The sequence below is a fragment of the Melospiza georgiana genome, chromosome 14, assembly GCF_028018845.1.
Source record: "Melospiza georgiana isolate bMelGeo1 chromosome 14, bMelGeo1.pri, whole genome shotgun sequence".
NCBI lineage: Eukaryota > Metazoa > Chordata > Aves > Passeriformes > Passerellidae > Melospiza > Melospiza georgiana.
In genome coordinates this window covers 1,747,085-1,770,593 of record NC_080443.1, presented here as the reverse complement: position 1 = coordinate 1,770,593, position 23,509 = coordinate 1,747,085, and the positions used below count along the sequence as shown (strand labels likewise).

The following is a 23,509-nucleotide window of genomic DNA, read 5'->3' as shown; positions in this document are numbered from 1 at the left end:
ATTAAGAAATCTTCAGAGTGTTGTCATTCTAGTATTGAGGCAACTGAGGTGGTGTTAGAAAAACTATGGAAAGAGATGAATTTCCTTCAAACATCAAGTAAGAAACAGGGAATGCATCAGACTTTATGGACTACATGGAAAGAGCCATAAAACATTTTTTTAATAATGTGAGCAGTGAAGATGGTAGTGCACAGGTAAATTTCCCAGTTTAACACTTAATTTTTCAGCAGCTGGATAAGGATTACTTCCTGCATTTGCTTCCTCCCACTCCAAACTTCAAGCAAAACAAGCACCTGTCAGCATACACTGACTATTCACCCAAATGTTTTGAGTATGTTAGTTAGGGGCTTTATCCTTACACCTTACAAGAATATACCTTTTACCATCCTTGGTTTCTTGTCTTTTATTTGTGAAAGCAGAGCTTTCATTGTTCTACCAGTCTCAATAATGTCCTGAAAGAGATAAAAAAATAAATTATCCTTCAAGTTTGAAAGGAAATCCAGACTGCCAGTGGATAAAATTAGAGCATAGCAACCTGGCAGCACAGTAACATCCTTAATTATTATATGTAATATTTATTATTTTGAAGAGAAGGGAGAAAAAAAAATCTGTGTCATTCCACACCTCCTTCAGTCATTACCTACCTCTACTACTAAAGCATTCTGAAGGAAAGGGAAAATACTTAAATGGCAATTTGCAGCAAATTACACAGGCAAGAAAAGCACACTAAAACCCTCAGTTAAAGGAAATTGCAGATTTACAAAGGAGATTGTTGCTTGAACTACTGACTTTGGTGCTTTCTGAAGAGTCTTTCTGTAAATATTTATGAATGCTTAAAATATGGTGATAAAGGCACCTATGTCAGGTCCACATATTTCTCTATGTATAGCATTAGTATTCTAGAGCCACACTGAATAAGTCAGTTTAATATGGTTCATTTCTGGGATAAAATGGGGAATAGGATCTTTGGGAGCAGTCATCACTGATAACTTCAAGTTTCCATTGAGATCAGTGGCAATTATTCACTGTTTCAAAGCCCAGCAATTTAAATCAGTGTTAAGTGGCTGCAGTATCAAAATCTTAATAAAGATGGATTTCCTGGAAAATACACAAGAACAGTTGTTTCCCTTTAAAAGCTGAAGATGCTAATTCATGCCTTCCCATTTAGTGCAGACAGGTCCTCTCCAAAAAAACCCTGATTTTTTTTTTTTCAGAAGACTCATTCCAGAACGAGAAAGAAGAGATGGAAGCCATGTGAAGCATGGCCAAAAGGGTTATCCTGTATTTAGCTGAAAGGTGTGCTGCTCTTGCTTTTTGCAAGAGGAGGGAGTTTGAGCCCTGCCCCTGGCTTTGTCATGCTGTTATTCCAGTGAATGTATCATATCCACCCTTTGGGGCAGATCTGTCAATCAGTTCCTACAGCCATACAACCCTGAGCATTTAATGCATGCAAATATTAAAATTATAGGTTTGAATGTCCAGCAATTAAAAATTAATTCAACTTCTTTTTCTATCTCATAGAAAATCTGGGGTTACAATAAACAAGAGCACTTCATACAATACAGATGCCTCCATTCTCTGCACACCTGTAACTCAGTCTGATCTACAATACTGATAAAAGCTGCAGGTTGTAGTTTCACACAAATCCAATGTTTTTTCCTGGGTTTTTTGCTCACATGGAAATTATCTCAAGGATTTACTTTCACTTTCTCCTTAAACTCTGGAAAGGTGTGATTAGTTTTATACATTTTGGTAAACAGACCAACCTCATTGTGCTGTTTTTCAATTGAGTTTATTCTGTGTAAAATTTCTTTTGCTTTCTTCCAGTAGTCTTGCAGACATCTATTTCTGACTTGCACATCCAATTCTTCTGCATTGTTCACATTTAATGAGTTATCATATAATTTCAGAGACAACTGTTCAGCTTTATAAAATATAAAGCAAGATTAATATTTAAAATTTTATCAAGTAACATTTTAAAAGTATTTATTGTATTTAGTACACTGAGGGACAGCCCCAATAATTTAATGCAAAATAACAATTTTTATAAAACTTAAATTTATACATAAATGTTAACACACTTGAAATATACACTGCAGTTACAAGAGGTGAACTTGCAATTATAGCTCCTATAAACAGTTTTCACAATGATGCTGTGAAAAAAAAGAAAAAAAGCTTTTTCATTGAATTAACTCTGGCTTCTTCACCAGTATGAGTCTCTGCTTTTATAAAAAAAACAATTCCATATTAATGGACACTACAAATCTCCACACCTCCTCAATCTTACACAAACCTCTCAGTTGTGCTTGCAGCACAGAAATGTAGATATCTGTTTGTTTTTTCCTAATTAGCAACTGCACACCTTCCACACTCAGGAGATTAGAGGGCAAGGTCTCCCTGTTTCATGGGAGGGATTGTACAGATAAGTAATAAAAAAACTGAGAGGGGGGACCTAAAAATACATCCTATTTTAGAAAAAAAAAATCAAGATTTTTCTTAATATTAGAAATTAATGTAGACACAGTGATTTTGGGCTTGATTATCTCCTGGTTTATTCTCTCCCTCTAGTGGTATGTCCCCAGGAAGAGAGCATCCACTGGGTGTTAAATGACAATGTTTGTATTTTCCACACAATTTATAGATGGGAAAACTTTAAGAACTGGCCCTACATGGAGAGGTTTCACAAATGCATTTTTGCAACACTGTTGGAATTTTTACTTCTCTTTTTTCTGCCTAAGTCAGTTCTTGATGACAAAAAAGCAACTTTCTGTGCAGAAAACAAACATCTTTTGGAGTACACAGAATTACAAAGCTGCTGCAGTTAAAATCACTTGGGGAATCAGCAGAACACAGAGATGGAAACAATCACTCTCATTTTTAAAGCAGTAACAGCAAGCTTACTCATTTGTTTGCAGTTCTGCAGCACAAAAGTAGCAGCTTTGATGAGTTCCTCGTCCTGAGATTCTGTCAATACCTGAATCATAAGTGGCAGACCATTGTTCTGAAGCAGCTCACACTGGTTCTCTTCTAGAACAGGACATGGTAAAGGAAAGCTTTGGTTTCAGCCCCACACACCTTAACCTTACAATAATTTTAGGGGCCAATACTGGCAGCTCTCTGCCAGTTTCTGTAGAAAGAGAGATTTGCATGCCAGACCCGAGCCTGCTGCAGGGACAGCAGGAGTTAACATCCCACAGGATGTTTGACCAGAACTCAGATTGCTGTAAGAAAACTGAAGGATGACTGAGACAAATTATACCATGGAGTTCCAAGCTCATTTAATTGTGGCCTAAAACATTTGAATAATGACTCTTGTATTTCTTCTCTTCCATTACCTGCTCTTGGAGTACATATGTAGCATTTTTGAGGCCTGAGATGAGGAAATATCAAAATCTCAAGATTTATAATGAGCAAAATCAAATTAGTAGTTTAATCCTGGTCTAGCCAATCTGTTCCTCCTCATTTATTATATAATTAGCTGAAGTTTTATTGTGATCTCATTCGCATATGTATTCATGTAATTGATAACTTGCTAAACATAGTTCTTTCTTCTTTAAACTCAATTAAAAAAAGAAATTAAAAAATTTAACATTTTTATTTTGACAGTGTTGACATTTTAAGAAAAACCTTCTTTCAGTTAAAACAATTGTTCAATAATTTTTAAATAATTTTTCGATTCAAAAGACATTTTCCATTAAGTCTTGTTTCACTAATTCTTAATGAAAAAATGTCTGTTAAAACAAATTTATGACCGATTGAGCTAATTATTGAACATGTCATTGGCACTCAGAGGATGAAAATCAACTAGGATTTTTGAACATAAGGCCTTCATCTTGTTTATCTAAACATCCATGAGAAAAAAAAGAAGTACAAATGAATTTCCCTTTCTCTTTGCTTGCACTACCACAAAACACCAACTGAAGTGCTGTATTTGTACCAGATATGCTTGGACAAGCCCTGAGGAACATGACAAAAACATTTCAGGGCTACCTGCTGCTTCTGTGTCCTGAAACCAATGCACTTCCATGGCTTTTACAAATAGCACTGGCCTTGTAAGCAGTGGACAGAAGCTGTATGTGCCAAGGACCATGCAAAAGAGAGCTCAAGAGAACTCATTTGCTGTGTCTGCATTGTAGTAGCTTCCAGCTCTGGATTAATTATTCCCTGTGACACCTAAGCCCAGCTCTGAATTCTTGCATATTTAGTCTACTTTTTTAAAGCTACTAAAGACACTTGCTGCTTACAAGCTTTAAAATTTAACAATGGAATGATATAGAAAACTTTTTGTCCAAATACTGACATTGTATTATTTAACAGAACTCTCTCTCGTGCCCCAGCCTTGATGAAGTGACACCAGTGGGGGAGTCAGGGGATGAGAATTTAGGAGAAGCTGAGAGGGAAATAAAAAAGCAAATCTTACCACAAACTTCAGTGCAGTGTCCAATTGTTAGAATAATACTGATTTGTTCTCCTGTGCTCAGTGTCTCATTGGACAGCAGCTTCAGCAGCTCTGACACAGTGTGATACTTTGCCAAGACAACACCCATGGCAGCTGTTTGTTAAAACAATTGGAAGGAAAATAAACGAGATCATGAGTGTGCAGGAATTGAACTCTACAAACCCCTCAAAGCCTTGGGCTGCTCAGCCCTGCCCTGCTCCACCTGGAACTGCTCAGATTGCCCCATGCCTCCTGTGCTGCTCCCAAATGCAGCCCTGCCCGTCCTCCCAGCCTGTGCTCCATGGAGGTGAGGCAGAAGATCTGATGGATGAGGCCTTTGCACTGTGCAGCTTTTGCAGATCCCTGCTGAGTTTCTCCTTTATCAGCTCCAGCATGGAGCCAGAGAGAGTTGAATCAAACAACAGAGTATCTGCCATAAAAGAGCAGGGGGGCAAGCCCTTCCTGGCACTGGCAACACCCCTGCTGGTCCATGCACGCTGAGGCCTGGTGCTGTCACACCCAACTGAGCTGAAACTACCCTCACAACTCGTGCAGGATGATGCTTTTAAACTTTTGGGAACTTCCATTTGAAGCTCTTATGGCAGAAGTGGGAGATACACCAACCATGGCCACAGCACAGGTTGATCAGCATCACAGGTTTCTGCAAACCTTCTGTGGAAAACACCAAACCTCATCAGCAGAGCAGTACCCAGCCAGCAAACCAGAGCAGAGTGTGCTGTGCAGAAACACCACATTGGTTCAGCTCCAACTCTGAATGATTAAAGCTTCCTTAAGCTACACAATTTATTATTCAGGCACAGGCCTAACTCCAGGATCCATGACTGGTCAAACCCAGGCCCAGAGCTCAGCTTTACTTACCCAGCACAGGCTGTAGCATCTTATTTTCAATTTTTCATTTTCAGTTGAGTTTAAATTTCACTGTATTTATTTTAGCAACAATGGGACAGTAATCCACCTCAGATGAACTGAATCACTCCCCACTTACACCTCTGAGTTTTAAAAAACACTGCAACATCCACTGGGATGTGTATAACTTAACTGCCTTTAAGCATTCATTTCTGCAACTTTACCACCAGCACAAGACTTTAAAAATTGCATTTTAAAATTACCATAGATAACAAATGTCTTTCCACTCACAGTTATTAGCAATACAGGCATCCAGGGTCTTTGCTACTACCACGGCAAGTTTCACGCTGGAGTGACTCAAACAAGAATCATGCATAAGCTCAAGGAGAACTTTGGCTAATGTATCCAATCCTCCAATAGAAGCAAAATACTTCTGCACATATGCTTGGTGGAAAAAACAAAAAATGTGATTTAAGCGACAGAGTTTGCAAATTATTTTAGCATTTCACTGAGTAAGTCCATTAGAGTTTTTCTGTGCATGTGTTAGTCATTACATTTCTTATACAACAGAAGCTGGATATACATTAATCTCATAAAGAAATGCAGTGACTGCATATAAAATAGTTACAGGAAAACATGACCCTAGTATGTGCACACAAATGGCAGACATCATGCCCGACTTCTACCAATCAGTCATGTAATAAGGACTTTAATTTAGACACACTTTTAATCAGAACAGCTCCAAACAGTTTTACTGACCCTAGGAAATGTCACCAGACTGTGGCTAGCTGTGGACATGAGCACAGCATAGTGTAAGTAAAGATGTGGAATACAGTGGTCAAAGTCGGAAAAACAGCAAATGACTTTGTTAGAGATAAATTGACAAGAAAGAAAAAATCATTTAGCTCTCTAATTAAACTTCCTTTCATCAAATGCAAAACTGTGTAAAGCTTGAGCTGCACTTACAGTTATTTGCAACTGTGAGACCAAGAAATGAACAAATGGGACGAACTATCTCAGGCTCTGTGCAACTCTCCAGCCACTCTTTGGCATGGGGAAAAACTGAACAGCAAATGTTTTGATTATCTTCTGCAAAAGTAAAAACAAATTACCCCCAATCAAAACACAATCATTGAAATCAACTTCAGCTGAACAGTAAAAATGAAACCAAAGAGTTACCGATTTGGAGAATCTCTCTGAACTTGCTCCACAATTTTCAGAGCAACACGTACCGTTCTGGGGGTTGTTGACACAGGCACAGAGAGTGCTGCACACTGAGCACCAGAGCTGATAGCAGGGATCAGAGTTTTCATCTGACACATTCTTCTCAGACATGCAGAGAGTTGTTCTGTTCAAGACAATGCAAGCAAGTCCCAAATAGTCAAGGAAACACAGCTGCTAACCAGTCCATTATCTGTCTGTTTGAATTGCAACCCTGTTTACCTGAACAACTGCAGCAGCAGGCTGATGCAGCCTGTGTCTCTGACACAGCTTTGCCCATTTTCTAAAAGAGAACACACACAAGACTCCAGAGACAAATGCAATTGCAGACAAAATCTTAACAGCAAGTTTAATTTACATACATACATTCCCTTTCCCAAGCACATATCCTCCCCAGAAGGAAATACAAAATCATATCAACATGTTGGTAAATAACCTTTCTATTCCTTCTATTCTAGTCTCTCTTTCTAGACACTCTCAGAAACTATGGCTTTCCATTTGCAAACTGTATTTTTAGAACTAAACCACCTTCTGCTGTTTAAGAAAATCCCAGTGAACAATGACATACTTTGACAATTCAGGTTCAGTTACATGTAAACATTCATCTTTATAAATTAACTTCACCAAAACATTGCTTATTGACTGTGCCAAATTTTGGACTGCAGATTGGCAAATAGAAAAGGAGTGTTGTTGTAACACAGAGGAAAAAAACCCATTTTTTTACTTACTATTATTTGACACCAGAGCTAAGATGACATAGACATTCTTTTCAAGTTCACACCAGAATCCTTTTTAATTAAAAATAAAATGAGGTCTTCAAACAGGGCAGAAGTACACAAAGTCTGTTGACAATACACTGGAAAGAGAAAGTGAAAACCATTAAGTGCTAAAGTAAGCCACTCATCATCCTAAATTGTTAAGTCTCAGTTGTGGCCAGTACTTGGGGAGCAGAGACAGGGCAGGACTGTGAAGTGCCCGAGGGCTTCCCCCTGGCAGTGAGTTCTACACCAAGCTTTGGAACAATCCAGGAGCCATTGAACACTTGCTGCTGAGGGAGAGGGGAGTGCAGGTGTCTGGAAACTCAAAGACACTGTGTGTGCACAGGGGAGCAAGGCACTGATCAAACCCAGGCGTGGACAGGGCAACTGGGGCACCCTCACTGCCCCTGCTCCAGCTGACAAGCTTCTAGCTTCATTTTGTGAGACCAAAAGGAAATGGAGACAAAGCAGGAGCACAGGTAATGACAGGGAGCCACAGCACACTCAGAAATACAAACAAGATTATTTTTATTACCATTACTCTCTATAATAATCCCCAGTGTAAATAAAGCTGCTTCCTTCACGATGCAATGAGCACTGGACTTGGCAAGGTCATTTATAAACATCAAACCACCAATTTCTCGCAAGTATTCGCTCGCTTCACCTACAAGAGGAAAAAAGAGCAGAAACTTTTGCTTTTGTTTCTCTGCAAAATGAAAGGCTTCTAAGGTTCTCCAACACCTCAAGCCTTATGTCCTCTAGACATTTTTACAGTGCCCACCAGTTCTTGGCATATTTGGTGACCATAAATGACTGGTTCTAAGGAAAAGCCTTTCTTACTGTTTTGCTGGCAAATGGAATAGATAGTGATCAAAGCCTCCTTCTGAGACAGAGGGCAGTCCATCTGATATTTAAGGCATTCAAGCAGTAAGTTCAGATCTGTTTTCATATCTAGGAGCAAACACAAAAAACTTCAGTAAAATTGTTATATTTTCTAGATATTAATCTAATCAGTATTAGAATAAACCTGTCCAAAATGTAGTATGTACATGCATTTTAAAGAGGGGGGAAAAGTGAGCCAAAATGGAGCCACACCACTTCTATTCAGCCACAAACAACAAACCTAGAAATATTTCTGTCCATAGTTTGTTCTCTGAGCATGATTTCCTTTGCAGAGTAACAGCCTCCTTGTAATATTTCTGGCCTTTAATTACTAGTAATTCTTAGTAAGTCTGATGTAAACTACTAAATATTAAATTCACAACTGCAAGGTGCGTTAAGTGTAAATAATACAGAGCCCTTAAAGTATTCAGAGGGCAAATAAAATTCAGAGTGCAGTTGAAAATCTCTGGAGTAGTAAGGAAAGAGCCCAAGAGCACAAGGCTGCTGCGTGGTACTGAGTTACAGGAGACAGAAACCATGCAGCACAGCAGCACAGCCCTCAGTCAGGTGCTTGGAGATGTAACAGAAAATATTCTCTGCCTCCTACATACAACCCTGGGTGGGTAAAACGGACTTGGAAAATCTGCTTCTTAGTCTTTGGGCTATCATTAAAAGACTGACTTGGTAATTATTTCTAACAGTGACAGAAGGTATTGTTTACTGTAAACCCTTACAAGGTTTGAAGGTTCTTAAAGAAGTTAAAATAAATAAAAATGTGTATAATATTAGCAAATTAAAAAAAAAAAAGTGACTTTGTGGTGGTGTGTTTTACTCTGTGTGTAGGTTTGGCATTGGATGTACCCTTTGCATATCCAATACAGTATCCAAAATTTGGCAACGAGGAAAAAGCACATTTTCACAACTGCTCACCACCCCCCAACAGGCCTATCACTAAAGTCTGCTAAAACTTTGTAAAACTGATGCAGATTATAATGACAAATTATATTCGATATCTTACCACAGTGACTTATCTGCACCTTTTGAGTGTTCATTTTTGTTTTATCTCTGTTCTTGTCCTACAACAGCAAGGAAAAAGTGTTTTCAGTTCTGTTCAGATTAGCAGTGTTTATAATATATGCAGTATAAATTACATCATTTTTCTAAAATGCACTTTTCCCAATTTTCTGCTTTTACTCTGTCATCTCTCACACACAGTTTAATGTATTCCTGTATGGCAAAGTTTTCCTTTGGAAATGATGTTGTAGTGCGTTTTTAAGTTTCTCTTGCGTTCCCCCATTCTATGTGTCATTCTCCTTTTGTCCTTGTACGATGGTTCTTCCCTCCCCAGTTTTCCCGCCACAGCTCTCCGGACAGTTCTGTTACTGTGGTTACCCCTGTCCCCTTCAGTTGTCAATCGTTCAAGTTATGTAACTTCCCCTCCCTTATTTTACCATATAAGTAAGCTTTTCCTCCTCCCTGGCCTCAGTCAATCACCCCCCACTCCTCCGAGCTTTCGAGAACCTTCTTCCTTTGGGGGATGTAATTGGCTGGGGTCCCGGGGCTCCTCTCTAACCTTGTGTTTATTGGATATGTTTGCATGTCAGTTATGTTGTGCATCTCCCTATATGTTTTCCTATTTGCTAGCGGGGTTTCCCTCCTTTCTCCGCCCCTTGCCTTTAAAACCTCGCCTCTCCCCGTGCTCCAGGCCTCTTTGCTGGTCGGTGGCCTTCCTCTGTTGGTACCTGCCATCCTTCAATGAACCGACGTTAAACCCCAGCAAGTGCTCACTCCCTTTCCTGGTCCCGTCCAGCGCATACAATCCGGTCCGCGATCCGGCCCAGCCCGAGGCCGCGACGCCAAGGGCGGCTGATCTCGGATGCAGCGGAGGCGCCGGCAGTTCCCCTCTGGCTCGCCGGACTGGGAGCCGCACACGCGTTCGCGAAAAATACAGTATTTTATAATAGCCCTGCCTTTGTAACTACCAGGTTGTCAGCTTTTGAGAGTGGACAAAGGCTCAAAGCAGAATCATTGTCATCTTAATGAAGACAGTCAGCCCTGCTTTCTCTTGGGAGTTACTGATTGCCCCCATTCCTTTGCTGCTTCCCTTAGAGAGTGAGAATTGAGAGACTTCAATTCCCTGCAGCCTTTCAGAAGCGATAACAGACACGCATTTCATTTTCCTACAAATCCAACCCTGCCACAACAAGGAAAAGCTTGCCAGCCTTCCTCATCTCTTTCTGTCCTACTGCCACCACCCTGCCAGCCTAAGAAAAAACAAAACCCACCCAAACAAAAGGAAGGCTGCAAAAATGAGTTCACTCTGGAGCTAACTGCTTTTCAGAAGAGTTTAATTTAATACGTGTTTATACAATTATACGATGTAGGAAGCACAAGGGGTTTAAAACTGTATGTATACAAGGACACATCTTGACTTTTTCCTGGATCTTTTGCAACCTACAGAAGGTACACAAAATAGTGTTTATAAGCCAGCCTGCATTAATTAGATGCAAAGAGCTCACCTCAGTTGTTGCATCACAGAGCAAGGTGGAAAGACAAGCAACTAGATTTATCTCAACAGACAGCTGGCAAGTGTTGCATATGAAACTTCTCCATCAGTTATGGCAAACAACCCAGTAACATTGCTTCAAACCTCAGAAACCACTCCTGGAGAAGCGCAGATCTGTCAGGGCGTGTGCTCAGCAGCACTAGAGCACACGGCTGGCATGGCCAGCAGAGCAGCCAGCCTGGGCAGGACTTCTCCTTCGAAACCAGGGACCAAACCCAGAGGGGACAAGTGCGCCTTGCTGGCCTCCTGTGGAAACCAAAGCCCAGAGGAGCAGCTAAAGGCCGTGAGGACGCTGCGCTGTGGAACAGGACTTGGGGCTGTCCTGGCCCATTTCAGCTCCCTCCTCCCTCAGATGAGCCCTGCGTGATTTACAGCTCATTATCACAGCTCCACTCTGAAGCCTTAGCAAGCACTCCAGATCAGCCCAAATATAAAAGGGAAAGAACATAAGAAAGAGGGGAGGGGGATGAAAGGCAACAGTCTACTGATGAAACAGCAGCTGCATTCTTGTGTGGGAAGGTTAGGGAGTCTCGAGGGGGAATATGGGGCACGGCTCGAGTACCTGTGGTCCAGTGGCGCGGGTGGCTCCGGGCAAGCCCCGAGGCGAGGCGGGTGCCCGCTGCCGAGCGCGGCCCGGCTGAGGATGGGATCTGCGGGCTAGGATCGCCGGACTGAGGGATGGGATGGGCTGGGATCGTCGGGCTGAAGGACAGCGGAGGCCCCGCCGGCCTGAGGGCTGCGATCTGGCGGAGCTGAGGGCAGAGCCCGGCCCGGCCCCTCAGGAGCCGCCGCAGCCGCAGCGCCGCCCGAGCCCCTCAGGCGCGGCCGCCCCTGGACTCGGGACAGCCCTGAGCCTTCCCCTCAGCCGGGCGGGGAGCGCTTGCAGTTGTAGAAGCGGCAGGGGTGAAAGAGATCTTTAAGACCATCAGTTCAACGTCAGGCCAGCACTGACACTGCAAACACTAAACCACTAAACCATTTCCCAGGGTCAGATCCAGAGGCCTCTTTAACAGCTCAAGGGATGGCAACTCCACCCCCTCTCTGGCCAACCTGTTCCCAGGCCTGAACTCCTGAACAGTGAAATTTTTTTTTCTAAAATCTAACCTGAATTTCCTCTCCATGTGAGGCTACTTCCTCTGGTTCTTAGTGCATAGCTAATATCTGAGTTTATTGGAAATGCATTCTTTTATACACCATTCTGATAGAGGTGGACCTGATTGGTCTTTTAATCAACACCTTGTCACACCATCTGCTAATGAAGAAGAGACCCTTTGGTAAACCTCATATGAAAAAACAACTCTTCAAAGCACCAGCTGTAATTGCCTGCAATAATTTCTGAGATGGAAGTCATTAGTTTCTGCTCTACCTTCCCAGATTAGGTAACCCAAGTAATATTTCATTGGGAGAAATTCCTATGTCCTTTCTTGGAGCAGTTCTGATCCATAATAATGCTGATCTGGTTTCAATCATTAATTTGGTAATATGGTTCTTAAGGATAGCATTCATTCTCTCCACACATCCAGAGCTTTGAGGGTGCCACGGGGTATGGAATTTGCAATTTATGTCTAATACCACACAGAACGTAAAATTTTTGAATTCAAGTGTGTTCCCTTACCTGAGTCCATTCTTTCAGTTCTTGCATATCTGGGAATGATTTGTTCTAATAGCATCTTAGCCACTTTGGAGGTAGTTGCAGTTGAGATAGCAAAGGCTCCCAGTGGGTGAGGTGATCAACTGTTCCAAGAAGATATTTCCATCTCTGTATTTTGGGGAACTCAGTCTAATATATTTGCATATTTTGAAAGGGTCTTAAGGGCTAGGGCTCTTCCCTCACTAGGGTGTTTTCTCATCACTTCTTTATCTTTGAACAACTTCAACATTGTCCAGTCACTATTTGGCTACTGCAGAGACTCCCTCACAGCAATAAGTTCTTCAGAATTGATCATACAGTGCTTGAGCTCTCCAGTGCATTCCTTGGTGTAGCTTAATTTCAATTACTGTAGCAATTGCTTTATTCATTATTTGCCTCCCTTTCCTGCCAGCTGTGACTGGAACTACACCAAAGGGAAAGTGCCTGCAGCCGAAGGAAGGCTGTGCTTGGGTATCTGCTTCTGTTTGTTGTTGCTGCCAGCGTTGTTGTTTGTTTGCCTTGTTGTACATACTGGCAAAGAACTTCTCCCATATCTTTGCCTGAAAGCCCCTTAATTTCAAAGTGATAATAATTTGGAGAGGAGGAGGTCACATTTTCCATTCCAGAGAGGTCCCACAGACACCTGTCTTTCCAACCAAGAGAAGCTGACGGTTAACCATGTATTAGCAATTGTTTATTAACAATTAATTGTTGAAAATGAATTACTATCAATCTAATAAGCAGTTACGTAGGTGATTAAAGGTTGGCTAGAGGTCTTCACTGGAGCTCGGAAGGGTAGCTGCAGAGGTCTCTGGTGAAGGGTGGGAGACCAGCAGCAGCAGAAGGCACGATGTTGCTGCCTCCTGCAGGAGCTCCAGCTGGCACAAATGCTGTCCCTCAGGTGCTGCTTTCCAGGGCACCTGATCCTTGGCTCCCTGGCCTTTCTCCGTCTGCCCTACCAAGAATCTTCTGCTCCAAGGCTCTGCCTTTCACAGTCACCTGCCTCATCTTCTCAGCTGGATTCAGGTTAGAAATTCTAGGAAGAAGGGGACTGGTATTAGCCAGACAAACATTCCCAGCCAGTTGCTCTGCAACTCGCACAGCAAGGTGCACAGCGTTGCATCCTCTGTCTGTGCAAGCAGCATGCAGCAAATTAAACAAGCTGCGTGGAGGCTGCAGAGGTGCAAGGGCAGGACCATGACCTGTTAAGGGCCTGGGGACCAACTCCAGCACACAGGGTTCCAGGCAGAGAAGCAGGCCTTGCTTGTCTCCAAAGGAAGCAGAGCTAGGCACTTGCTGCTTCCTGGATCTCCCAGATTTTGCAACCTTCCAGCAGTGTGATGTTCCATACAGTGTCTTTTCCCAGTGTCTCCCTCCCAAGGCAGGATGATGATCTTTCTGTGCTCCTGTGGGTGTTTGTGCCGCCTCTCTGGGGCTGCCTGACTCCATGCCCACCTCCCCATCCCAGTCAGAGGGACTGAAAGCAGGGTGTTGGGGGATGAATCAGGCTGTGCTTGGTGGTGCCCAGCATTAGGAGAAGAGGCAATGGGCAGAACCTGAACAGGGAATCCCACCTGAACCTGAGGAAGAACTTCTTTCCTGTGCAGGTGCCAGGTTGCCCAGAGAGGGTGTGGAGTGTCCCTCACTGGAATTATTGCAGAGCCCTCTGGACACAACCCTGTGCCATGTGGGACCAGATGACCTACTGGGGTCCTTTCCACCCTGGGATCACCCAGTGATAGCCATCAGAAACATGAGTTGGCAAGGGCTGGTTGTTTCTCACCTGCACAGCAGGGTGGTCTGGAACATCCCCGCGCACTTTGGGGAGAACTGCACTTGAAAGGCCTGCTTCTGGCCAGGAGTGATGATGCCGTGGTAGGGCTTGATGGAGAACAGTGGCAGGTCATAGATGGCGTCTGGGAAGATTTCCAGGGCGGAACCAACGCGCTTTGAGTTGCGCAGCTTCTTGGGATGGTCCTGCTCCTCGAACTGCTGCCTCTTGGAATCCTGCAGGTGCTTGGCCAGCCGCTGCAGCAGCCGCAGCTCAAAAGGCCCCACATATAACACCCGTCTTCATGCCACTGTGTCTGAGCTGTCAATCGAACTGTCCAAGAACATTGTGCACTACTCTGCTGTCGTTGTTGGGCAGTACAAGGTTGAGACAGTCCACCTCTACAACTGGTTCCGAGTACCCTGCAAATGGTCCATCAAGCCTGTTCAGAAGGTAAAGCCCAGGCAACATTGAACACGAAACTTCTTGGTTGGGTTTTCTTAGTGACTCTTGCCCTTTCTGCTCCTGTGGCTGCCTGAGCACTTGGGTCTACAGCGTGTTTGAGGAAGCTTCTGAGGGTCTAGATCAAGGCTGGTTTGCCTGGACCTGTTCCATTAGCAGATGCTTTGCTTTTCTGCCATCTTCACCCATTCCTCCTCCTGCTCTGAGGACAGTAGTTCCCTATCTGCCTGCCCTGGGTGAGGTTTTCCCTCCTGCTGTAGGCTATGGGGTCCACACTTGGTTTGGCTGTGGGTGCTCTCAGCACCATGTCATTGTCTCAGAGCATGGGGAGACCTCACATAATTGGTTTCTGTGCCCAGACCAATCACTGCAAATACATGACACCAGCCGTTCGTCAGAAGCAGCAGGCGCTGGAGTATGAGCCCTGTCCCTTTGAAGTGAAGCCCTCCAAAGGAACCCTTGATCCAGGAAGGTGCCAGAATCTGAAAATCAAATTTACACCCAAGGAGGAGGTGAGATTGGCGGGTGTCGGCCCAGGAGGCCTGTCAGGGCTATCTGGAAATGAGGGCCTGGTGCAGAGAGTGTGGTAGGAGCTCTGCCTTCACAGGGAGCTTTCTGCAAACCCCGTACTCAGCGTGGCTCAGTTCACCCCACAGAGCACTCCCGTGAGATATGCTTTGAAATGCTCACAGGGAGCTTGCACAGAGAGCCCCAGGGCTCTGCCTCTTGGCACATGGGGGGGCTGTGCCCAACTCCCCTCAGCCTGCCCCTTGCCCGGCTGTATTTGCAGCTGTGACACTCAGTGCAGAGCAGCTGCCCACTCACAGAGGATAATCCTGGAATGGCTCATCCTGCTGCAGGACTGAGAGAGCAAACAGCCACCACCCACCTTCCTGGGCACGGCAGGACAGTCACCTGTAGTGGGGTGCTGCCAGCAGTCCCTGGGGCTCTGGCCTGCCTGCACATTCCCATGCAGCTGGGGAGTCAACTTTTAAAAGATGGAGCATTCCAAAAGTGGTTTGCCTGTGGCTGCTGGGTCTTGGGAACTGGCAGTGTGTACCAGCATGGACACAAGTGCTTGTGTGCCCACACACACTCCCAGGGATCTTTTAATTGCTCAAGAAATGAAACCATCTTGTGTCTGGCTTGGACCAGAGCCACACACTAAGCAGAGAAGATGACCCTTATTTCTGGCCAGCAAGAGCTCATTTGCCTCTCCTGGAGCTGGTGTTTGCCTGATGCAGCAGTGCCAGAACTGTGTCTGGACACTGTAACCCTGAGGGCCCTTCCCATAAGTATTGCACTCCTGCATGATCAGGTGAAAATGTCTGACAGGCCACAGTACATCCATCTGATTCCCAAATACCCAGTTACAGTGCACACCAGCATTCATCCCAGTTACTCAGACCCAGACTACTACAGATGCTGTACTCCCTAGCCTAAGAAAATATCTGGTTTCCATTTCCCTTGGAGACACTGATAACACCCCAGCCTTGGGGCAAGCATTGTATTTGGGGTCCTGTCATCTGAGACTTCATGGATGAGTTTCCTGCACTTTTCTCTTTACAGAGGTCTTACAGTAATGAGCTGGAGCTTAACATTTTTGGGAGCAGCAATCACTTCAAGCTGTACCTCTCAGGACAAGGTCTGGAGCCACGGTTGGAGTTCAGCCCCCCAGAACTAGAGATGGGATGGATGATGGTGGACAGTGATGGGATGGAGGCCACAGTGGTGGTGAAGAACCCATGCAACTTCCCCATTGAGTTTTACGCCCTGGATTTTGATGAGCAGTACCTTGAGAAGAAGGTGAGAAGGCAGGTCCATGTACATGCTGCCCGAGCTCCACAGCACTCCAGCATTCCCAGGCTTGTGCCAGGGAGATGGAGACAGTCCCCAGGGCAAAGCCAGGTGTGCTGACATGCTGTGGGAGGACCTAAACTAAATAGTTTGTGTTGTTGGGAGGAAGGGAGGAGACAGACAATAGGTTTGTTGAGTCTGTGTGATGAAAGGCAAGAAAAGGAATCTTGTGGATGGTTTCTCTTCCCTACGTGCACAGATCCTGCGGATGGCAGAGGAGTCTGAGGATCATGAAGCACAGAAGTGGCTGAAGGCAGAGCTCAAGGCCAGGGCTGAGGCTGAGGCCAAGGCCATGGGCAAGGCAGCAGCAGGTCAGAAAAACAGGGAGGGTTTGCCAGTGTCTGTTTGGACTGTGGTCAATGCAGAGAGTCCAGCCCATACCCCCTGAACTCTCTGTTGCCTTGCTCTCCAGGGAAAGCCCATGCTTTTAGCAGCTGCCTGTTCCCCAGCTTGGTGGAGGAGCTCTTGGCTGAAGGGCTGTGGCATCCTCTTCCAATCCTGGGTTTAGCCAAAGCAAGCACCTGCCATAGACTGGGGAAATAATCAGGATATTCCCTTGTGTCCCTTAGCCACAAAGACTAGGATTGGATGAGTTCTTCAGACAGGTCTAATATCACTGGCTCTTTTTATTTGCGCCTTCCTAGCAACAAAAGAACAAGCTCATGTTGCTTTCACCGAGTCTCCTTTCCTGGGATCTGAGGAGATGGGGAGGATGGTGAGGATCAAAGGTAGGCAGGAGGCTGACTTTTCCCCCTGGTTTTGCCCTGCAGCACGTCACAGAGCTATCACATTCCATCCTGAGTCCGTGGCGAAGGTGGCTGGGATTCCTTTCTCTCGGGCCGTCCTGCGCCCCCCGGGCACTGCCCCGTCCTCGTGGCGGCGCGAGGCGCAGCCCCACCGAGGGATTGTTGTCATCGTCCATGGGCCGCCCCGGGCAGGTACGTGAGCTGCAGCCCGGGGCTGCAGGGACAGGGACAAGCAGGGGGAACACATCCTGGTGGGCCCCGGTGCTTAAGGCAAGTCCTCAGCTGAACGGGAGGTGGAGATGATCCTCTTGGCTCTAGAATTCAGAGTTTGTATCCACGCTGCAGCTGCCTCCCTCATGGCCTCCCCTGGAGGGACACTTGCTTTCCCACTGTCCTTTTAACCTTTAAATCTTGTTGGAGATTTTTCCAGGGCCTGTCCCTGTAGTGCCTCCTGTGCCAGTGTCACCAAGCAGTCGTCCTCTCTCTCTCAGGCAAGACAGAGATAGCAGCAGGCCTGTGTCAGTATTATGGTGCTGCCCACATGTCCATTGACACCGTGGTGAAAGAGGCCATGGCCAACAACCAGAGCCCAGCGGGGCTCCGTGCCCGGCTGCTCTGCACCCAGGCTGCCCTGGAGCAAAAAGGTAAACACAAAGGTGATGCTGGTAAGGAAAAATGCTAGAGACAGTGCTTGAGAAACCCACCACGACTGTCCACTTCTGCTTACTCAGAGCAGCAGTTTTTCAGTCCTTGTGTCTCTTAGGGAATGTGAAGTGCGTCTCTGGCTTCTTTAAAAAAAAAAAAATCAATTTTAAGGGCTCAGTCAGGGGTTCTTTTATAGCCCCTTTTTCTGCTATTCTTGGAACATGTTCATTTTTCTAGGGGTGTTGAAGCACGCCTGTCTCTTTCCAAAATATTTTATATTTCCTGAAAGCTGAATTGAGCTTGCTCCTCATGGGCAGCAAGCAGAACTGCTGCCCACCTGAACAAGGAAAAAGCCTTCTGAAGTGGCTCATTGAGCACAAGGGAACTGACTATGCGTGTAACCTGGCAAACGAGAGGAAGGGAAGGACAGCCTCCCAGAGGAGTTTCCAATGAGAGACATGCTCCAGATGAGCTCTTTTCTCCAGAGAGTTACCTGTGGCCTCTGTCAGGTTACACAGCTCGTTGGGCTGTTCTGAGACTGGAGACATTTATGGAACTTCCTGGGCAGTTGGTGCCCTGAGCTCTGCAGGGTGAGGCCAGACCTGGCTCGGTGCAGGGGGAAGTTTTGCAGTGCTCAGTTTTGAACCTGGCAGGGTTGGGAGCTGGTGGAAGGAAGAAGAGTCTGGGTCCCAGCTGGGCTTTTCCCACAAGGAGGATTTAGCTTCAGTGGAGACAAATGATGCAAGTGGGGCAGGCTGCAGGTCTCCACATGGGAATGCAGGATGGGTGCAGTGTATGGAAACAATGCTCCTGGAGGTAAATCTCTGGCTTGATCTGCAGGGGAACTGCTGTGTGAGCAGCGTCACCTGCATGCACAGTTGTTAGGAGGGACATAGTGCTGGCTTTAAAATCAAGTATGGCATGCTGGTAAGAGAAGCAGGGAAGGAGCTGCTTCTGGGAAACAGTGCTGCCAGTGCCCAGCAGAATGGGGAACAAGTGCCATGTTCCTCCAGGGCCCAAGGTTGTGCCCATTGCAGTGAAAGGTGCCTACTTGCTTTCCAAAGCCCCCCTGAACCGTCTGTCCCCTGTGCAGGTAAAAAGCTCACTGCTCAGAGCAAGAATAAAGAAGCCGCTGAGGAAAACATCTACAAGAAGTATGTCAAAGGCAAGAACCTTCCAGCACAAAAGAAGGAGCCAGCCAAGGTAAAGGGCACCAAGGTAAACATGGTCTGCCCTGGTTGATGCCTGGGATCTTTACATTGTCTTTGAGAAGAGCAGGGAGTGCTCACAGTGGAGGCTCTGTGCCAGCCAGGGCCTGGCACGTGGGCCCATTGTGCCATACTTGGGCTGGGAATGTGCTCTGGCAGACAGCTCCACTGGCTCTCAGTGGTTTGCTGGCAAAGTGCAGTCCTGGCTAGTGTGGCTGCAGGCAGTGAGCAAAGTGCTGGGAGGCTGCACTGGGGCTTGCAAGCTCAGGTCTCTGCTGGCCAAGGGATGGGCCCTCCAGGACCTTCCCCTGAGCCTCCAGCCTGCACTGCTAGTCTGTTCTAGTCTCCACTGGTGAGGAAGCCCAGCTCCAAGCCCAGCAGTGGGAGCTGTTCAGGGCTGTTGGTTTCTGCTCCCATTGCAGTTCACAGTTTCCACTGCTCCTGCGCCCCAGCAGCTGAGCATCGTCAGCAGTCGTGGGGAAGAGCTGAACTGCTTGAGCTGTGTGCTGCCCGAAGAGCTGCTGGTGGACATCCTCAGTGAGAGGCTGCAGGTGAGTGGGGTGGGGGAAAAGGAGACATTCCTGCTCTGGAGAGAAGGCACTGAGGTACGACTCAGAGAGGAGGAGGAGGAGGAGCAGCTCTGTACATGCTGCTCGAGGATCCTGGACTGTGTGCAGGGAACCCTGGGGGAAGCTGCAGCTGCCCTCAGTTGGCAGAGCCTAAGGACAGGTCCCAGCTGCTCTTAGCTACTGCACTTGGAACAAGGATAGCTGGTGCCCTGGGACATCTGGGATCACTGTCCAGCTGTGAGGCTCCTGCGTGCAATCTGACTTACTCTTCCCTTTATTTGCAGCAGAAAGACTGCTACAAGGGAGTGGTCTTTGATGGCTTGGAGAGCCTCTTTGCAAGCAGCCTGGAATCTTCTCTGCTCTGTGTACTCAGAGCTGTCAAGAACTGTCATCATATCTATGTGGTGAACCTGCAGCAGGATTATGCTTCTTGGAAAGCCAAGAACAAAGCTGAAAGAAAGAAGAAGGAAGCTCAAAGAGAGAAGGAAGGTGAGATATCTTCTCTCAAATCTTCTCTCTCAATCTTATCTCAAGCCTCAACCTTATCCCTGTGTATCTGGATTTTCAGCAGAGCTTGTAAGAAATGTTTTTATTAATCTTTTTACCTTCTGCCTCAGTGTAACTAGCACTCATCTCAGAGTTGCAGGAGGTCTGAGGTTTAAAGACCTCAGATGTTAGAGATGTTAGATTTAATGTTAATCTCTAACATTAAATCTTGGGCACAAGAGCCAGCTGCTGTAGCTCAGTGACAAACGACTGTCCACAGCCTTGGTGCGCTTAAGCCAGGCAAAGCCCAGGAACTCTCTGCTCAGCCATAGTTTGGGGGATTGTCTGAATTTTGGAGCAGGGATATGAGCTGCCCAATATCTCCTGGGATGATAGGCTGGGTGGGGAAAAGCTGTGAATCCTTGCAGCTGACATAGAGCACCCAGCTGTGCTTGCAGTCACTCATTGTTTCTCTTGCACATCTTGCAAGTGGATGAGGATGAGCATGATGCCCTCCCTGAGGAGAAGAAAGCAAAAGTGGATAAAATATTACAGGAAAGGAAGAGAACACAGACACAGGGGTGAGTAAGCCCTCAAGGGTTACTGCTCAGGGTTTTGTCCCTGGAGGGTTTCCCTGCTCCAAGGACTTTGAGTCAGAAGTATTTGATATCAAAGGCCAGAAGGGTGGCCAGTCTCTTAGCTCCTGGTTCTCCTTATGGTGGGACAGCACCCAGAAAAGCTCCTGTCCTTTAGGCTCCCCTTCAGCTGCAGCAGGGGGCAAGCACAGGAGAAGCTCTGCTCCAGCAAGGCAGCCCAGCTCAGGACTCACAGGAAAAGTGTGGAGCTGGGTGTGGAGGCTGCTTAAAGCAAGCTCAGGACTCCTTTCAGCCCAGGCTGAAGTTGGTTCCATGGAGAGGAGACAGATGAAGCTGCTTCAAATCGTTTCCATGGCAGATAGCACTTGGTCAGACAGTTTGCTTGGTCACAGCTGGGTTCCAGCAGGAAACCTGGCTGACAAGAGCCTGTCTTGCAGGAGAGGAGTTCCTGCAGACTCTGCTTTCTGACTGATAGGATTATTCTCATGAAGGAGCAGGCTGTGCCCACAGAGAAGGGGGCTGAATGAGCTGAGTGAGAATTGTAGGAGAGATAAGCAGATGTCAGCAATCTGTGCTCTGCTTTAAACTGGGAAGTCAAGAGACAAAGAGCTTTTTCAGGCATCAGCACAAAGAGCTGGTGGATCAGCCTTTGGCAGGGGCTGGAGGTGTCTGGCTGTGCCTTCAGAGGGAGGTGCTACAGTTGAGGCCTTGCAATGGCAAGGCTTAGGTTTGGCTGGTCCTGGAGGTGCCCTTCCACCAATGCCCTCACTTGGGATGTTCCCAACCTCTGTGGGTTGAGGAAAATCCACAGAAATGAATTCTGCCATGGCCTCAGGGTCAAGGAAAGAAGTGCAGGGCCAGCCAGGACTGGTGAGCCCAAGTTTCTGGTGGGGACTCTCAGTGATGTTTTCGATTTTGTTTGCTGAAGGGAGCTGAAGCAGCCAGCTCAAAAGCTTGAGGAGGAGGAGGCAAAAGCCTTAGAGCAGGAAGAGAGGCAGAAGGAGGAAGAGAAGCTGAAGAAGGAAAAGAAAGTCTCCTTCGGGAAGCAGCCTGCAAAACCAGAGAAGGAAATCAAAGCTCCAGAGAAGGGGGCACCCAAAGCCCCACAGAAGAGGGGAACCAAAGCCTCACAGAAGAGGGGAACTAAAGCCTCTGGGAAGGGGAGAACCAAAGTCCCCAAGGACCCAGCTGAGATCTTGATCCTGAGGTTTCAGATCTATGAGTCATCACAGCAGGACATGGCACAGGTTTTCTCCTACTGGGACAGGGTTCAGGGTACCGTGCAGTTACCCGTGATCCAAAAGGGAAACAAGTCCCAGCCTGCAGCTGGAAACAAAGGCTGGAAGACCAGTAAGCCTCAGGAGAAGGTGAAGAAGCAGCCTAAACCAAAACATGAAGGCCAAAGGAGTCTTCAGTCATCTCAGCTGAGGACACAAAGCAAAGTTGCAGAAGCGGCAGTCAGAGACAAGCATGTCGGGGTGCCGTGCTTGGACATCCAGGTCACAGATCCGAAGGCCATGATTGGGGAGATCCTGAGGGATGGGAAGCTGCCAACAGAAGACCAGGTAAAACCCTGCAAGGCCCAGATCTTGGGCTTGCTGTGGTTGTGGGCCCTGGAGCATTGTGTCCTCCCCAGGTGGTAATGTCACAGAGCCTTGTCCAGACCCCTGATGATGTTCCACAAGGACTCTGTAGCATCTATGTGAATGGGGGAGTTATCACCATCCCTCAGATGGGCAGAAAGCAGGAGTGCTCTGTGTACAAGTGTCCCATCTGTTCAGTCTCCCAGCCCAGAAATCATTATAAAGGGCCCCAGGACAGGGCAGCTCATGGCCATTGTTTTCTTCAGCTGAGTCACTCAGGAGAGGTTTCTCTCTCGCTCTGGCTTGTAGCTCTTGCATCTGTTCTGGAGCCTGCTCACCCCACTGGGCATAGCAAAGCACTCGTACTTCCTATAAGTCAAAAACCCCATTGCCAAAAGCGCAGTGCCTTTAGAGAAGGAGTTGTGAGGATGAAGGTGACAGAGGTATCAACAGGATTTTCTCTTCTGTTTAGCTGCTGAAACATCTGGGACTGCATCCTGACGGCCCTCCCCTTGCCCCTGGTGCTGCGCTCTCCATAGCCGAGTACCCAGAGGTGAGGCTGGGCTCTGCAGGGTGTGGAGCCCTTCACCACCCTGGCACCAGGAGGTGCTGCCGTGGGAGACAATCTGGTCGGTGCTCCAGAGGTGCTGGCACTGAAGGTGCCAGGGTAGGGACCAGGCTGGATGGGGCATGGGGGACAGGTTGGATGGAAAGGAACCATTGTGGAGAGGTTGTGAAGATGTGATGGGAGGCCCCATGTCTGCAGGTCTCCTTTCTGCCAGGGATGGGACTCTGCTGGAAACAGAGCAGTTCTGTAAGACAAGAAGGAAAAAAATAACTTAAAACCATCAACTTCCTTTGAGGAGAGGGTCTTGCATAAGAAGGGGCATCCTAGGCAAAACAAGCACCAATAAGGAAAACCAAGCCCATGGGCAGGTGGACTTATGTATTTATTCTCTCTTCCATTGGTGAACAAACCCTCAGTTTACTCTCCAGGACGGGGATGTCTCAGGCCTCACCTCTCCCTCCCTTTTCTCTCTCCCCTTAGGCCAAGGCCCCAGATGCAAAGGGCAGTTCTGCTGAGAGGCAGCCAAAGAGGGGTAAAGTGGTCAGCAGTGTCAGGTCTGCAAAGGAGAACCAGATCTCCACACAGAGAACAGAAAGCTCCCAGGATTCCTCTGTAACAAGATCCCAAAGTCCTTCGGAAGTGCTGGAAAGAGCCTC

At 46.6% G+C, this 23,509-nt stretch overlaps 3 protein-coding genes across 3 annotated transcripts; 1 reads left to right on the top strand and 2 right to left on the bottom strand.

Moving 5' to 3' along the window:
* Window positions 1–1,688: 1,688 nt before the first annotated feature.
* LOC131089610 (telomere repeats-binding bouquet formation protein 1-like) lies at window positions 1,689–13,033 on the bottom strand. Its single transcript, XM_058034436.1, is given in 12 exon segments — window positions 1,689–1,924; window positions 2,902–3,027; window positions 4,421–4,552; window positions 5,597–5,749; window positions 6,272–6,394; window positions 6,538–6,653; window positions 6,749–6,809; window positions 7,255–7,287; window positions 7,290–7,382; window positions 7,820–7,948; window positions 8,125–8,235; window positions 12,348–13,033. Coding segments are annotated over 12 exon segments (1,368 nt in total). The 5' UTR covers window positions 12,403–13,033.
* Window positions 13,034–13,135: 102 nt separating this feature from the next.
* Window positions 13,136–14,439, bottom strand: LOC131089609 (hydrocephalus-inducing protein-like). The gene is made up of 3 exons (XM_058034435.1): window positions 14,428–14,439; window positions 14,146–14,390; window positions 13,136–13,398 (listed from the first exon to the last, which is right to left on the bottom strand). Exons 1-3 carry the CDS (start codon window positions 14,437–14,439, stop codon window positions 13,260–13,262), a joined length of 396 nt encoding a protein of 131 aa, XP_057890418.1. The 3' UTR covers window positions 13,136–13,259.
* A 16-nt stretch (window positions 14,440–14,455) lies between these two features.
* Window positions 14,456–21,667, top strand: LOC131089270 (hydrocephalus-inducing protein homolog). The gene is made up of 9 exons (XM_058033935.1): window positions 14,456–14,586; window positions 14,955–15,107; window positions 16,165–16,401; window positions 16,652–16,763; window positions 17,223–17,390; window positions 18,937–19,061; window positions 19,474–19,602; window positions 19,905–20,109; window positions 21,631–21,667. Exons 2-9 carry the CDS (start codon window positions 14,973–14,975, stop codon window positions 21,636–21,638), a joined length of 1,119 nt encoding a protein of 372 aa, XP_057889918.1. The 5' UTR covers window positions 14,456–14,586; window positions 14,955–14,972; the 3' UTR covers window positions 21,639–21,667.
* The last annotated feature ends 1,842 nt before the right edge of the window (window positions 21,668–23,509 follow it).